At 32.9% G+C, this 13,911-nt stretch overlaps 3 protein-coding genes across 4 annotated transcripts; 1 reads left to right on the top strand and 2 right to left on the bottom strand.

Moving 5' to 3' along the window:
• Positions 1–101: 101 nt before the first annotated feature.
• LOC105675557 (putative nuclease HARBI1) lies at positions 102–1,488 on the bottom strand. Its single transcript, XM_067358413.1, has 3 exons — positions 1,177–1,488; positions 767–1,053; positions 102–689 (listed from the first exon to the last, which is right to left on the bottom strand). Exons 1-3 carry the CDS (start codon positions 1,413–1,415, stop codon positions 121–123), a joined length of 1,095 nt encoding a protein of 364 aa, XP_067214514.1. The 5' UTR covers positions 1,416–1,488; the 3' UTR covers positions 102–120.
• Positions 1,489–3,333: 1,845 nt separating this feature from the next.
• LOC105679324 (G-protein coupled receptor Mth2-like) lies at positions 3,334–7,736 on the bottom strand. The gene is made up of 5 exons (XM_012379262.2): positions 6,691–7,736; positions 6,379–6,457; positions 5,991–6,169; positions 5,653–5,818; positions 3,334–5,489 (listed from the first exon to the last, which is right to left on the bottom strand). Exons 1-5 carry the CDS (start codon positions 7,505–7,507, stop codon positions 5,120–5,122), a joined length of 1,611 nt encoding a protein of 536 aa, XP_012234685.1. The 5' UTR covers positions 7,508–7,736; the 3' UTR covers positions 3,334–5,119.
• Positions 7,737–8,283: 547 nt separating this feature from the next.
• lt (vacuolar protein sorting-associated protein light) lies at positions 8,284–13,793 on the top strand. Of its 2 annotated transcripts, none has more exons than XM_012379266.2 (13): positions 8,284–8,495; positions 8,792–8,932; positions 9,120–9,402; positions 9,733–9,931; positions 10,223–10,377; positions 10,528–10,768; positions 10,905–11,163; positions 11,426–11,917; positions 12,038–12,374; positions 12,460–12,696; positions 12,910–12,954; positions 13,035–13,108; positions 13,184–13,793. In XM_012379266.2, the coding sequence occupies exons 1-13, from the start codon at positions 8,475–8,477 to the stop codon at positions 13,235–13,237; spliced, it is 2,538 nt and encodes an 845-aa protein (XP_012234689.1). In that variant the 5' UTR covers positions 8,284–8,474; the 3' UTR covers positions 13,238–13,793. The 2 variants fall into 2 exon arrangements, with proteins under 2 accessions (XP_012234689.1, XP_012234690.2); XM_012379267.2 differs by lacking the exon at positions 8,284–8,495 and adding an exon at positions 8,555–8,693.
• Positions 13,794–13,911: the final 118 nt, after the last annotated feature.

A 13,911-nucleotide genomic window follows, 5' to 3' on the forward strand; every position in this document is an offset into this window, starting at 1 on the left:
TTAAATTTGTAGATACATAATTTCATATTATATCTTATTTGTAATAATTTCATATATATATATATATATATATATATATATATATATATATATATATAATATATATAATTCATTTCAATATTACCTTTTAAAATATTCTAAAATTAATTTTTCTCGTTCATTATTATTATTTCTAGAATTTAAATCAGCATTTTGTATTTGTATAATAGTATTATCACATTGTTCAGAATTACTAATTAAGTTTGAATTATGTTCCTGTTGGGCAATATTATGCAAAACGGCTGTTGCTATTATAATAGGAAATGTATTTTCAACTGTGCGACATCGCATTCCAATTGATAAAATAGCAAATCTTCTTTTCCAAATGCCAAAACATCTTTCAATTCTTGTACGTGTTCGAATTTGAGCTTCATTATATAAATGTTCTTCTGGTGTTGTGGGATGTAACAACGGTGTCATTAAATATGGTAGATTTGGATACCCAGAATCTGCAAGAAGTAAACTGTCACCAAATGTATGTGCATCAAATAAGGTTTTAATTCTAGAATGATTAAAAATTGTAGAATCATGTGTTGATCCTGGCCAACGTGCTACAATATCAATTATTTCTAATTTGGCATTTATTATGACTTGCACATTTATAGAAAAAAAGCCTTTTCTATTGCGATATAATTCGCAATTTTCTCCTCCTAAAATACAAATATATTATTTGTTAATTACAAATATATAATTTTGTAAGCTAAGAATAAGTTCAAGTATTACATACCAAATGATTCCACTTTAATATGTGTGCAATCCATACAACCAATAACACGAATAAATTTGGCTACTTTGAAAAATTTTTGTTCATTTTCTCGAATTTCCTCAGATAAAAGAGGTAATTTTATAAAATCGTTTCGTAATGCAGCAATCTCAGGAGATACTCTATGAATAATTTTGTGAGCGCTTGTTTCACTAATTCCACAAAAATCAGCAGCTGTTATTAAAAAGCATCCAGTTGCATAAAATCTGAGTGTAACCAATAATTGAATGACTGGTGGAATAGCAGCATTACTGAAATAACACATAAAATGATATTAAAATATTGTTCATAGAAACGTAATTGTGTACACTTCTTTTTTGGAAAATTTATTTTATACTACTTGGTTTTGTATTTATAAATATTATTATTTATACCGATTAGTATTATATTGTATTTTATTTTCGATTTTTTGTAATAACATTTCAAAACTTTTTTTTGATATTACAAATCTTCTTTGAAAATCTTTTTCTTCACAAATATTAAAATAATTGTTGCGTAATTTTATAATATGTAATTTTTTGAAATTTTTTTTATTTAAATTATCACACTCATCACTTTCATCATTATAAAAATTGTCATATTCCGAAAACCAATTATCATTAATAATATCCATGACAGCAGCTCAACAGTTGTTTAGGTTATGAGAGAAATTTTCTCTTTCTACTACAATATTTTGTTCTTCATGTTGGCAATCCTGTAACAGTCGGTTAAAGTTAACCGACGTTGGAAAAAGTGGCCCTAAGGGCTATCGCACACAAAATGGCATAACTGCATGTGCATAGCATAATAGCGTTTTCGATTATACAGGATTTGAACGACCCAAGATTGGTTAATGACGTCATTGCAACCTCTCCACCAATGAAAGACTTGCATTTATAGTAAAATAGTGATTGATCAACCCTAGGGGTGTTTACGATAATTCAAGTTCGAGTTAGTTTCACTAGGACCGAAAAATAAGATAGACATAACCATCTAGAACCTTTATGATTTATGACAACTCGACGCTGTCTTGTATTGCTTGAGTTAAATTCATTGAATTTGTTGAGTTTATTGAGCAAATTTTATTGTAATAGAAAAATGTCATTTATTATTATTATTAATTATATTATTATTATAAAATTATATTTTATATTTATATTATTATTATATTATATTATTATATTATATTATATGTTATTATATTATATTATATTATTATTATATTAATTATATTATTATTAATTTATTAAAGAGGTATACCAACAAACATACCAACATTATTTGTTTCTTTAATACACTGATTTGCAGTTGACATTTTTCTATTACAATAAAATTTGCTCAATAAACTCAATAAATTCAATGAATTTAACTCAAGCAATACAAGACAGCGTCGAGTTGTCATGAATCATAAAGGTTCTAGATGGTTATGTCTATCTCATTTTTCGGTCCTAGTGAAACTAACTCGAACTTGAATTATCGTAAACACCCTAGATCGTTCAAACCCCGTTTATTCGAAAACGCTATAAGACCGTCTCGACCAATGAGCATCTAGCATCAAGGCGCCATATTGATATGCTATGCTATGTAAATCAATATGGCGCTTTTATGCTAGATGCTCATTGGTCGAAACGGTCTTCTACTATGCATATGCAGTTATGCCAATTTGTGTACGATGGCCCTAAGGAATAGAGGGACGGAGCACAAGCTAGAGACCCTAAAAAGAGAGACTCGCCAACTCGTCACGTGACTGTTAGTGGACTCTGATTGGCTGGTGTATGGATCGCACATTTGTGCCCCGTGTGCACCATAAAGCTACACTGAACTACACTATAGGTCTGTTCTTTATAGCTAAACTGGCAGCACTAGTTCAGAGTTTATCTTTTTCCTTTTAATGTGGAAGGAAAAAGATAAACTGTGAACTAGTGTAGCGAGTTCAGCTATAAAAAACAGACCTTATGAATACCGGCCATAGTGTAGTTCAGTGTAGCTTTATGGTGCACACGGGGCACAAATGTGCGATCCATTGAATAAAAAGAAACAAGAGGGAGCATATACTAGCCAGGACTAGGCAAATCCGCGGACGGATGTACGTCATGGCAGCCATCTTGAGCGACCACTTTTTGAAAGTGAGAGGGAATGCTCGAGCATAGCGGCAAGCGGCATACCGTACGCCGTACGCATTAATATGCAGTGTATAGTTTTGTATGCAACAGTGTATAGAAATAAACAATCAAAATGGTATACTGTAGAGCTTGTGGCATAACAGCAGCAGCTCGAAATCATGGAATAACGTTTCATCGGTTAGTATTATCAACAATAATGAGATTTTTATTTTGGAGATTATAATCATATGTATAGTATTGTGAAATTGTAGATTCACAATAATTACTAAATAATTTTCACTCACAAACAGGTTTCCGAAAAATCCGGATCAAAGAAATGCATGGATAAATTTTTGTAAGGACGAAGAATTTAGTATAAATTTAGATTTTAGATTTTAACATTGCTCTTATGGAAATATTGCACGAGTGCAATCCCAATGAAAAACGCCATTAAAATTTGGTATTATTGTTGCATATTATAGTTATTTTCTTTTAATTGTACATTATTTCCTAATTAAACATAACAAGTCATTCAATATTGGCGCCCTTGAGCGGCCATCTTGAGCGACCACTTTATATAGTCACTTCCGTCCGCACTTTTAAGACCAAACGCTCCCTCCTGTTTCTTTTTACTCAATGGTGCGATCTATACACCAGCTAAGAGTCCACTAACAGTCACGTGACGAGTTGGCGAGTCTCTAGCCGAGAGCACAAGCTTTTACATAAAGCATAACGCATAAGCATAAGGAAATTGATTGGTCTATATATAAGCATAAGCAAATGCATAAGGAAATGGACCAATCAATTTTTTTATGCTTATGCGTTATGCTTTATGCAAAAGTCTGTGCTCCGGCCATCTCTTTTTAGGGTCTCTAGCACAAGCTGTACCGGGTGAGCACCATAGACATAGGAATATAGGGACCAAGCATATTGATGCGGGGCGGAAGCTACTGCGGGACGGTGCGACGAGGTAAAGTGTGCCTAAATTTGATTGGCTATTAGTTTGCGCAAGCGCGATGTAAGTATCGTGCGACTTCCAGTGTGCATGGACATAGGAATATAGGGTCGGAATGTAACGTCGCGAGAGGAAAATCACTGAAGGAAGGGGACGAGGTAAACTGTGCATATTTTTGATTGGCTACTATTTGACGCAAGTGCAATTGGTCATTATTCGACGCAAAAATATTATGCAATTTGGGCAGATATAATGAGCATTTGAAGTTATATCAAGAAAAAACATTAATTAAAATTGTTATTTTAAATATATTTTGTGAATATAAAAAATGGTGCAGTGTTTTGTACAGTCTTGTAAAAATAGATCCGACTATCAAAATTGGAAACAAAGTAATAGCAGAAATAATGTAAAAATAACATTTCACAGGTATTGAAATTATTTATTTATATTAAAGTTAATATTATATGTTTAAAATAATATTATATATTTTATTTTAAGAGTATAAGTTGTTAAAAATATTGTTTTTTTTTTTTGTTTTCCCAAAGATCCTAAAACTCGTACATTGTGGTTAGATATTTTGGAAATAAATTCATCATCTATCCCAAGTACAGCTCGTATTTGCTCTGTCCACTTTGAAGAGAAATTCTTTGACAGAACATGTTTGATAACTCGACTTAAACGAAATGCATTACCTAGTGTATAATAACAACAGCATACGTATAACGATAACCAATCAGATTCAGGCACAGTATCATGGCGGACCCCCCCGCATTTTGGCTTCACTCTCCTCGTCTATCAACCAAGTTTTCGCTCCGTCCCTATATTCCTATGTCCATGGTATATTTAGATAGGCTATGTTCCTTCCAGTATATATGTTCTAAGTTCAAACCCTGTATAATCGAAAACGCTATTAGATGGGTGATCGCTTGGGAACACCGCGTGCCGTTGACATCTCTTTTTTTTTGGTTAGCCAATAAACATAACTAATTAATTACTAATGCAGTAGAATTTTTATTGAATGTTGAATGTTCATAAAATAAAAAATATGCTTTACTAAATATTCAAAAGACAGGTGATTCTTTAAAGTAATTTACATTTTGTGATAAGATTGTAGAAATCTCTTGTTATTTTTATTTAGATTTTAAAATATTAAATACACATATTACATATCAAAATATAATATATTTTCAAACATATCTTTACATTGATTGTATTTATAGTAACATGTTAAAAAAACTTAATCCATTATCACAACGTCGCAATAAAAAAATATATCTTCTCTTACATTGTAGTGTTATCGGTTATGTCTTCAGACGAATTTTCCCTGTGATAGTTGGCCTGTTTGCTGACTTTTAACAAGACCATCTTTCTCATGTCAATAGCGGTGCGTAAGGGTCTAACGTAAGTATTATTCTTCGATTTTCTGTAAAATGGACCGCTGTTCTTGCAACTCGCACATTGCTTTCGCAAGTGCTGTAGGATTTTCTTGTTGCACACAAATGAAATGAAAACGATACTGCCTTGCAAGGCATATAATATGTGTAGAGGATACGCTACATTGAATGATCCGTACTTCCACACTGCTGTTATAGTCCACCTCAGACTTGTAATTATATCCATCAGAATAAATAGTTTTAAATACACGATAAACCTGTGTGTGTAAATACATTTATGTTTATATTTTTCGTCGCTAAAACTGAACTACACATAAGGCTAAATTTTACTTTTGCTAAATTTGAGTTACCATTTTGAATGTTCTACTATAAAATTTTTTTGAAATGCATAGTTACAATGTTATAAATGTACATATAAACCTTTGCTTATTGTTATCGTTGCAATTGCTCTCCGAGTCTCTCAGATGATGATCAACGTCTTTCTTGATACATACAATTTTCAATATTGTAAAAATAAAGCAACCAATGTTACCGACAGTAATAATACTCATGAATGTGTTGAAGTATGGATTAATTGCATCATCCGCTAAAATAGAAAATAATATCTTTGTATTAATTATTTTATGAACAGGTGTTTATAACTTTGATTAGATGCTTAAAGTTTAATCAAACACAAAAATTGTGCGCAACTTTATGCATAATTGTATCATGAAATTCAATAGATTGTTAGCGCTAATAAAAAGTCAAATAATAGTCACCTAAATTGAGTATGTTGAGGCACATTTTTGGTTGAATATTCTTAGATATATTGGAAACAAAATTTATAATCGCCAGTATGATAATAAAACCACAGGTGCTTCCCCATGCATAAATAGAACACATTACGTACATCTTTCTCTGTGATTGCTTTACGCTTCTTTGTGTCGAACGAAATCCTCTGCAAAACGTAAATAAAATTTGGACTGGAATTAATTACAGTTCGTTCTTGATAAATTGCAGCTTGATTATAATTGAAATTAAATTATTCCAATAAAAGAAAACTGTTTCTCATGGCAAAAAAAAATATTACAAATAACATCGAGATTGTTTTTCCTTTTCTTCAGTGAAAATATAAAGTTTTTGGCTAAAAATCGTATGAAAATTTACCCAAATGTCCAAAAAATGTCGAAGCATATTACACTTTGCCACAGAAAGCTTGCTATTGAGAAGAAGTAAAATATAAAAGCTGAAACAATCAAATAAATAGTTTTAGTACTCATTAATGTGCTAACAAAATTTACATTATTAAATTATTAGATTGAATTTAAAAATTTTCGGCTTCCGAATCGATTCGAGAGCGATTAATCGAATTGAATACGGACTCAAATCTTTTCATTTATTCCATTAGGCTCGCGCGAGCTTATTAGCTTATATAATAAATATACATATTGCATTACTATAATGTTGCGCAAGATATACCTATTCCAAGGCAGCTGAAATAGTTCAGATCTACTTTAATGTATAATGCGACACTTTCGATGAGCAGAATACTGTATATGAAGAAAAACGAGATGACGTATGAGCGCAACGCGTATCCGTGCAAATTCCGTAGCTCCGGACATACAGAATACACGATGAATGTCATCAGCAAACCCAATGCGGACACTATCATAAGTGCATTAAAGATTATCAAATATATCCACATTGTCTCTTTCGTGGTATATATTGTAAAGTCGCAAAAAGTTACGTTGTTCTCCCATGCTCTGTACTCCGCAAGGAGACAGTCGGATATCCGCGAGATAAATATATCACGACGTAATTGAGGCGAAGAGCCGTTGTCGAAGAACATCGCATTCTCGTTATTCGTATACTTGTTAAACGAGAAGTGTTCTTCCTTGCATGTAGCGTTGGCTATAACCTTAAACGCTCTCTTTAAGTTCGCATTACTCGATGTGACATTCGGCCATTGCAGCAAAACAAAATAGTCCTGCCAAAACACGCAATGATCCTTGATTAATTGACAAGTATTATTACATGCATCGTCATTCTCATTGGATTTTACACGAAGTTCGTGCGTAAAATTCTTGCTTTCATTGCTCGCGGTATCGATGCCGGAATTTTCGCGCAAATTGTGCGCCAAATCGTCTTGATTTGCATTAAGCTTCTGTGGCATTGTCGAATTGTCTCTCTGTTCATTGTCATTTGTAAAGTTTTTCCAGTATTCTTTGTCTTCTCCCAAAGACGAAACGATAAGCAAAAATGCGCAAAACAAAAACGCGAGACTTCGTCGACACATCGTTGAATTGTTGACACACCGAATTTACTAAAACCACTTTATTCTTTTACATGGTTAAATACACTTCTGTAATTGTAATGTTAACTATACAAACAAAATTACGCGCAATAACGCGTAATAACTTCAATTTGTAGCAATTTTTTAGAACAATTTTTTATCTGAGCAAATAGAACGAATGATAAAGTTGCTTCAGCAAGCGCGCAAGTGCACATCAGGAAACTGAATGACAGGAAAACAGGTTTTAGAAAATGCTTGCTAAGATGTTTTGTTAAAACAGGTTCTTGATTAAATTATTGAAACGGAAATTGTTGAAAACATGTTACAAGAAAAATTGTGATAATACAAGTGTCCTTGATCAAATTAAAGTTGCAAGTTGCATATTTTTATTTAGAAAATTTTGTTAAACAATGAAAAATAAATTATCTATGATATTATAAAATCTTTTCTTTTTCTCATAAATGCTACTCAAAGATTTATAATCAGCTATTATTTGATTATCCGATATCATCGTAACCGGTTATAAACAAGTTTATTTATATACAAATAAAACTTTGTAGCTTTTTATATAACGTTGTGAAAAATATTCTGTTATTTATATTCTGCAAGTTTTATTCTAATAATATCTAATAAATTTCTTTTATTGTAGAATTATTGCAATCTGCATATACGGAAGCAGATAGATAGAGCGAATGTTTTTCGCGAGAACGTTTTTATCGACATTGAACATTTTTATCGACTCTAAATCTAATAGTTTCGCATTTTCGTCGCATGAGGTTCTCGAATCAATTTCGGACTGTTTCGGACTCTTGTTCGTTACAGTTTGTCATTCCTGTGCAATTCATAAAACTCGTCTAACTTAAGTCAACTTGATATTGCTCAACTTTATGTGACCTAACTTTGAAACAGATGATTTTGACAGTTCTGCTCGATTCATAGAATTGTGTCAACAAAAATTTGAGAAGAAACAATGGAATCCACGTGCAGCAAAGTAAAATGTCGCGCGTTATGAATTATTAATTTTTTCCTAATTCTCATTTAATATTTATCGCAAATGATATTGCAATCTAAGCGTTGTTTATTACAGCTCTTTAGATTACATTTTATTATTCTTGCTTTAATTGCTGAATTTTTTAAAACAATTTTTTTACTTTTAATTAATTTTTCAAAAGATATGGATTTAATAAAAGTAATTATTAGTTCTATTCTTTGATATAAATGGATATAAACGTTAATATAAATACACAGGCGAAATGATAAACAGTTATTAACACGGCTGATTTGTAGGATGAGCAGAGTAATCAGGAAGATTCTGATTCATCAGAGATGGATGAGATAGAGCCTAGGCTGAAATATGTGAGGATACGCAATGATTTGGAACATATTCTACAAAACGATGCAGCTAGTTGCATTGCTGTACATCCAAAAGTGAGATTTTGATTTGGTTGCAAAATTCTTATTTAAAAAAAAAATGAAATATTTAATTTTCTTGGATTCCAAGTATTTGAATGCAGATATATATATGTCAAATATTTTTATTTTTACATTATCTACATATTAATGCATATTCTACTTTATCTGTATATTGATTTTTTTTTTTTTTTTTTTTGTTTAGTTCCTATGTCTGGGATCACATTGGGGAATGATTCATCTTCTAGACCATCAGGGAAATAATGTAAAGTCTAAAACACTACAAGCACACACAGTGGCAGTCAATCAGATTTCCATAGATCATAATGGGGACTTTATCGCTTCTTGTAGCGATGATGGAAAGGTTTTCATTTACGGATTATATAGTACGGAGAACAATCACAACATGAGTATGGGCAGGCTAGTCAAGAGTATAGCGATCGACCCAAATTACTACAAAAGTGGCAGTGGCAGAAGGTTTATTACAGGTTTAACATATCAGATTTTAACTGAATACAGTCAAGAGTCTATATTTCAGATATTTTTGAAATTTGATATTAAATATCTTTGCAAAAATTATAATAAAATGTATTGCAAACATAATTAGAGTAAATCTAAAAAAGTATTATGTTAGTTTATTAAATTATGCAGACTAAGTAACATCATCAGAACAAAGTTACTTTTGTTCTACTTTAAAACAAGGATGTTATGTTTAGGATAATGTTAAAAGCTTGGCTGTATTTTATATAATTTTTAGTTAAATTTGATCGCGAATTAATGTTTAAAGTTTATCTTTAATAAGTATTTACAATTTATAGGTGATGACAAGCTAATGCTATATGAAAAAACTTTCCTGGCGAGGATGAAGCCAACAGTACTCTGTGAGGCGGAGGGTGGAGTCAGATCTATCGCGTGGTCTGGTCGTTTTGTAGCATGGGCCTCTGACACGGGTGTAAGAGTCTATGATCTTGACGCTAAGTGCTCGTTAGGACTTATCAAGTGGTCTCGTATAGCAGAGTAAGTACTGAAATATAACGCATGCACCATTGTATACAAATTTTGACAGAGAAATCTCTAAGTGTTAAATAAATGGTGAATGAAAGACAAATTTGTGGAAATCACTCATTGTTTTTCTTCTTGTGAAAACAAGTGCTGTAATAAATTATTTGAATTTGAATCTAATTTACTTGAAATAAGAATGTTTCTTGCCAAACTTTACATGGTTCAACATGAAATGTATTATGTACAGCACAAAGGTTCTTATTTTATATTTACTTAGGTTATATATTTGTATATTATCTCATGCAGCGCATCACCAGAGCACTACAGATGTAATCTGCAATGGTCAGATGACAGGACATTGCTGATAGGATGGGTGGACATTGTACGAGTTTGTCATATCAGGAAACGTACCATGCAAGAAATGGTCAATCGAGATTTGCCTGAGTTCGTGGTCGATCCAGGTAATTAACGAAATATATGATAAGTTCTGAAGCACAAATGTTTGAAAATTAACATATTTTGTAATATGTATTGACATATTTTGACTTATCTTGTATGAAAGTGAATACTCTGAATATAAGAATCGCTTAACCACAATCACATCCTTTCAGTGTCAACGTTCCAAGTAGACTTTTATATATCTGGCATAGCGCCATTGGGGAATCAATTAGTGTTACTAGGATGCTTAAAAGAGTTGGACGAAGATGGAAAGAATCAACGTCCAACTCTGCACGTAGTTGAACCGAAATACCAGGATTTTTCGGTGGTGTGTGCAAACTCCCTCACTTTACGCGGTTATAAGGAGTACAGCTGCAATGATTATCACTTAGATTGCTTGAAGGAGGAAAATAGGTAATTTAGAGCGTGGACGATAAAGTGAGAGTGGTGTGTCGCTTGGCTATTCCAATATAATATACCTTGCAGTTTTTTTAAATTATAAAGATCTTGTTTTAATCTAATCGATTTCATGTACAACACTTTTTTGTAGGTTTTTTATTGTAAGTCCAAAGGATATTGTGGTCGCGAGTTTGTACGACACAGACGACAGGATCGAGTGGTTGTTGAGCCACGGAAAGTTCGAGCAAGCTCTTGAAGCGGTGACAACGAACAAGGATTGCAAGAGGCATACTATATTAGATGTGGGGCGTATTTATTTGGATAATTTATTAGCGTGCGAGAAATATGATGAAGCTGGGAAACTTTGCCTCAAAGTTTTAGGACAAAACAAGAAATTATGGGAGGAAGAGGTAAGTGATAAATTTTCATAAAATTATTAATCTTGTCCATTGATTTATTCGTTTTGTAAATTTTTTTTGTTTTTTAATTGTAATGTATTTTTAATTATTCTTTATTACGCAAGGTTTTCAAGCAACATATTCAAAGTTCTAGGAATTCTTCGCATTTTTTAATAATTAATTTATATTATTTAACTTGAGGCCGTAGCTAATTTTGTATTCTATTTGAAAAATGTTTCTCTCGAATGTAAATGATTTTTCTTTGTACGAATAGGTTTACAAATTCGCCAGGGTGCATCAATTGCGCTCGATCTCGTCCTACTTGCCTCGCGGTGAAGTCACCCTCGATCCGCTAATTTACGAAATGGTGCTGTACGAATATCTAAAGATAGATCCCGACGGTTTCCTGCAGCTGGTCAAAGAATGGTCCCCGGACTTGTACACAGTGGCGGCAGTGGTTAACGGCGTATTGGAGCATTTATTAGTCCACAATCAACGGCAAAATGTATTACTGGAAGCGTTAGCTATTTTATATATCCATGACGGCAAGTACGATAAAGCGCTCGCCATGTACTTGAAACTACGGCATAAGGACGTCTTTCAATTGATCCAGAAGTATCAGTTGTACAATTCAGTGTACGACATGATCGAAGGTTTAATGGATCTTGATACGGAACGTGCCATACAGTTTTTTCTAGAAAAGGACAGAGTGCCGTCGGACGTTGTCGTGCAGAAACTGCAGCACAATCATCGTTATTTATATTTGGTAATTGCTCAATGACTTATTTTTTTATTTACGAGAAATATATTTACAGTCTCTGTTAATTCTTTCGATTTCCTTGAATTCTACTAAAATTTAAATTAAACTTCTTTGAACTCTCTTCAGTATTTAGACGCCTTGGACAAGAGGGACACGAAAGATTCGAAGGGCAAGTATCACGGCTTGCTGGTGCGATTGTACGCCGATTATTCGAGAGACAAGTTACTGCCGCTTCTACGTCGCTCGGACAATTATCCGATACAGCAGGCTCTGGATATCTGCAGTCAGCGTCGGTTTTACCCGGAAATGGTGTACCTGCTAGGCAGAATCGGGACCTTTTCGGAAGCCTTGGCGCTTATGACGAGGGAACTCAACGACATGGAGAGTGCGATTGCGTTTTGCCAGGAACACGACGATGAGGAACTGTGGAACGATCTATTTAACTACTCGCTTGATAAACCTGGTAAACAGATTCGCTGTTCGATTCCAAGAAAGTATCTGGTTTCAATCATTTCGCTTTTACATTCATTAATTTTCACGCGTTTCAGCGGCTATTACATTCCTCCTCCAAAAGATCGGCACTTACGTCGATCCCCGGCTCTTGGTACAAAGGATAGAACCCACGTTGGAGATCCCAGGGCTGAAGAGAGCATTGGTCAAGATGATGTGCGACTACAATTTGCAGGTGTCAGTGCAGGAAGGTTGTAAGAAGATACTGTCCAATGATTATTTCAATCTGCACGAGCGACTTGTTCGTTGTCATCAGAAGGGCATATTTATCGACGGTAATATCAACGCGACTTTGTTGAATTACTTATATCCAAATAGCCAAAATAATGCATTCTAAAAATTCTCAGGCTAATTTGAGTAAAGAAATTTCAAAGAATTTTATATACATGTAATTAAATTTTCCTGAATGTTAAATATCTTTTATAGATTTATTACGACTTTTTACGATATGAAATAAGATTTTCACTAACAAGATTCTTTTTCTGTAGATGATCAAATGTGCGGAGCTTGCCATAGGAAGATAATTATAAGAGGTGCTTGTAAATGTTGTAGCTAATTATAATTTTAATTATATGATTATATACATAACTTACATTCAAATTTTGTCCTGCAGAACCGCGGAACATGATTGTATTTTATTGTAAGCATTGTTTCCACGAGGATTGTCTACCTGACTTTGAATTAGTTGTACGTATAATGTTTCTTCTGTATTAATTTATGTTATCTTATTGATATATCATTATCGTGCGTTTTATTTTTCAGGAGAATTGTGTGATATGCAACTCGCAGAAGAAAGTGACGCCTGGCAGGAAATGATGAAGATAAAATCGAACGTTTGTGTGACATGTGCAATATCCAAAGCTCGAAGTGGACTGTATAGTTTACTATTTCACTGTGTGATTGTGATACACGGTGTGATGACATATAAACGAATTTTTACATAATAAATAGATTGCTTACAAAGCGGATAGATTTTAACTGGGAAATTACGGTATGAAAATCTTTTTTTTCTTCAGTTCGTGTAATCAAATTTGAGAGGTTTTTGACTGCTTCCTTTTGTTATTAATATTCTATTTTACTTTTTTTAACACACGGGATAGACCAAGGAAAACTTTTAATCTAATTTATTTTGTTTTTGAAGAAATCTATCAGTCATACATTTCTTTTGAAAACGAAGTTGATCTTTGAATTGAATTTTTAGATAATGTCGAATTGATTTTTCTTGGCCTATCCTAGTTTAATAAAAGGTTAGTTAATTGAATTATTCATTTTTCCATTTCTAAATCTAATGCAATCCCATTCTTGCCCATTGAGGCTATTTGTAAAGAAAAAAAAAAAAAAAACTAAAAATAATAAAAAACCTATGATGAAACATCGCTTCAGCAGTACATTCGTTTGTTCGCAGATCACGTTTTCGTATTGGTAAAGTTCCAGATTTTTGCTCCTTGCTTTCGTAACGATACAAGGACAAATGTGCGTCATCCTTACGT

This window comes from Linepithema humile, chromosome 6 (assembly GCF_040581485.1).
Source record: "Linepithema humile isolate Giens D197 chromosome 6, Lhum_UNIL_v1.0, whole genome shotgun sequence".
In the NCBI taxonomy this organism is placed as follows: Eukaryota; Metazoa; Arthropoda; class Insecta; order Hymenoptera; family Formicidae; genus Linepithema; species Linepithema humile.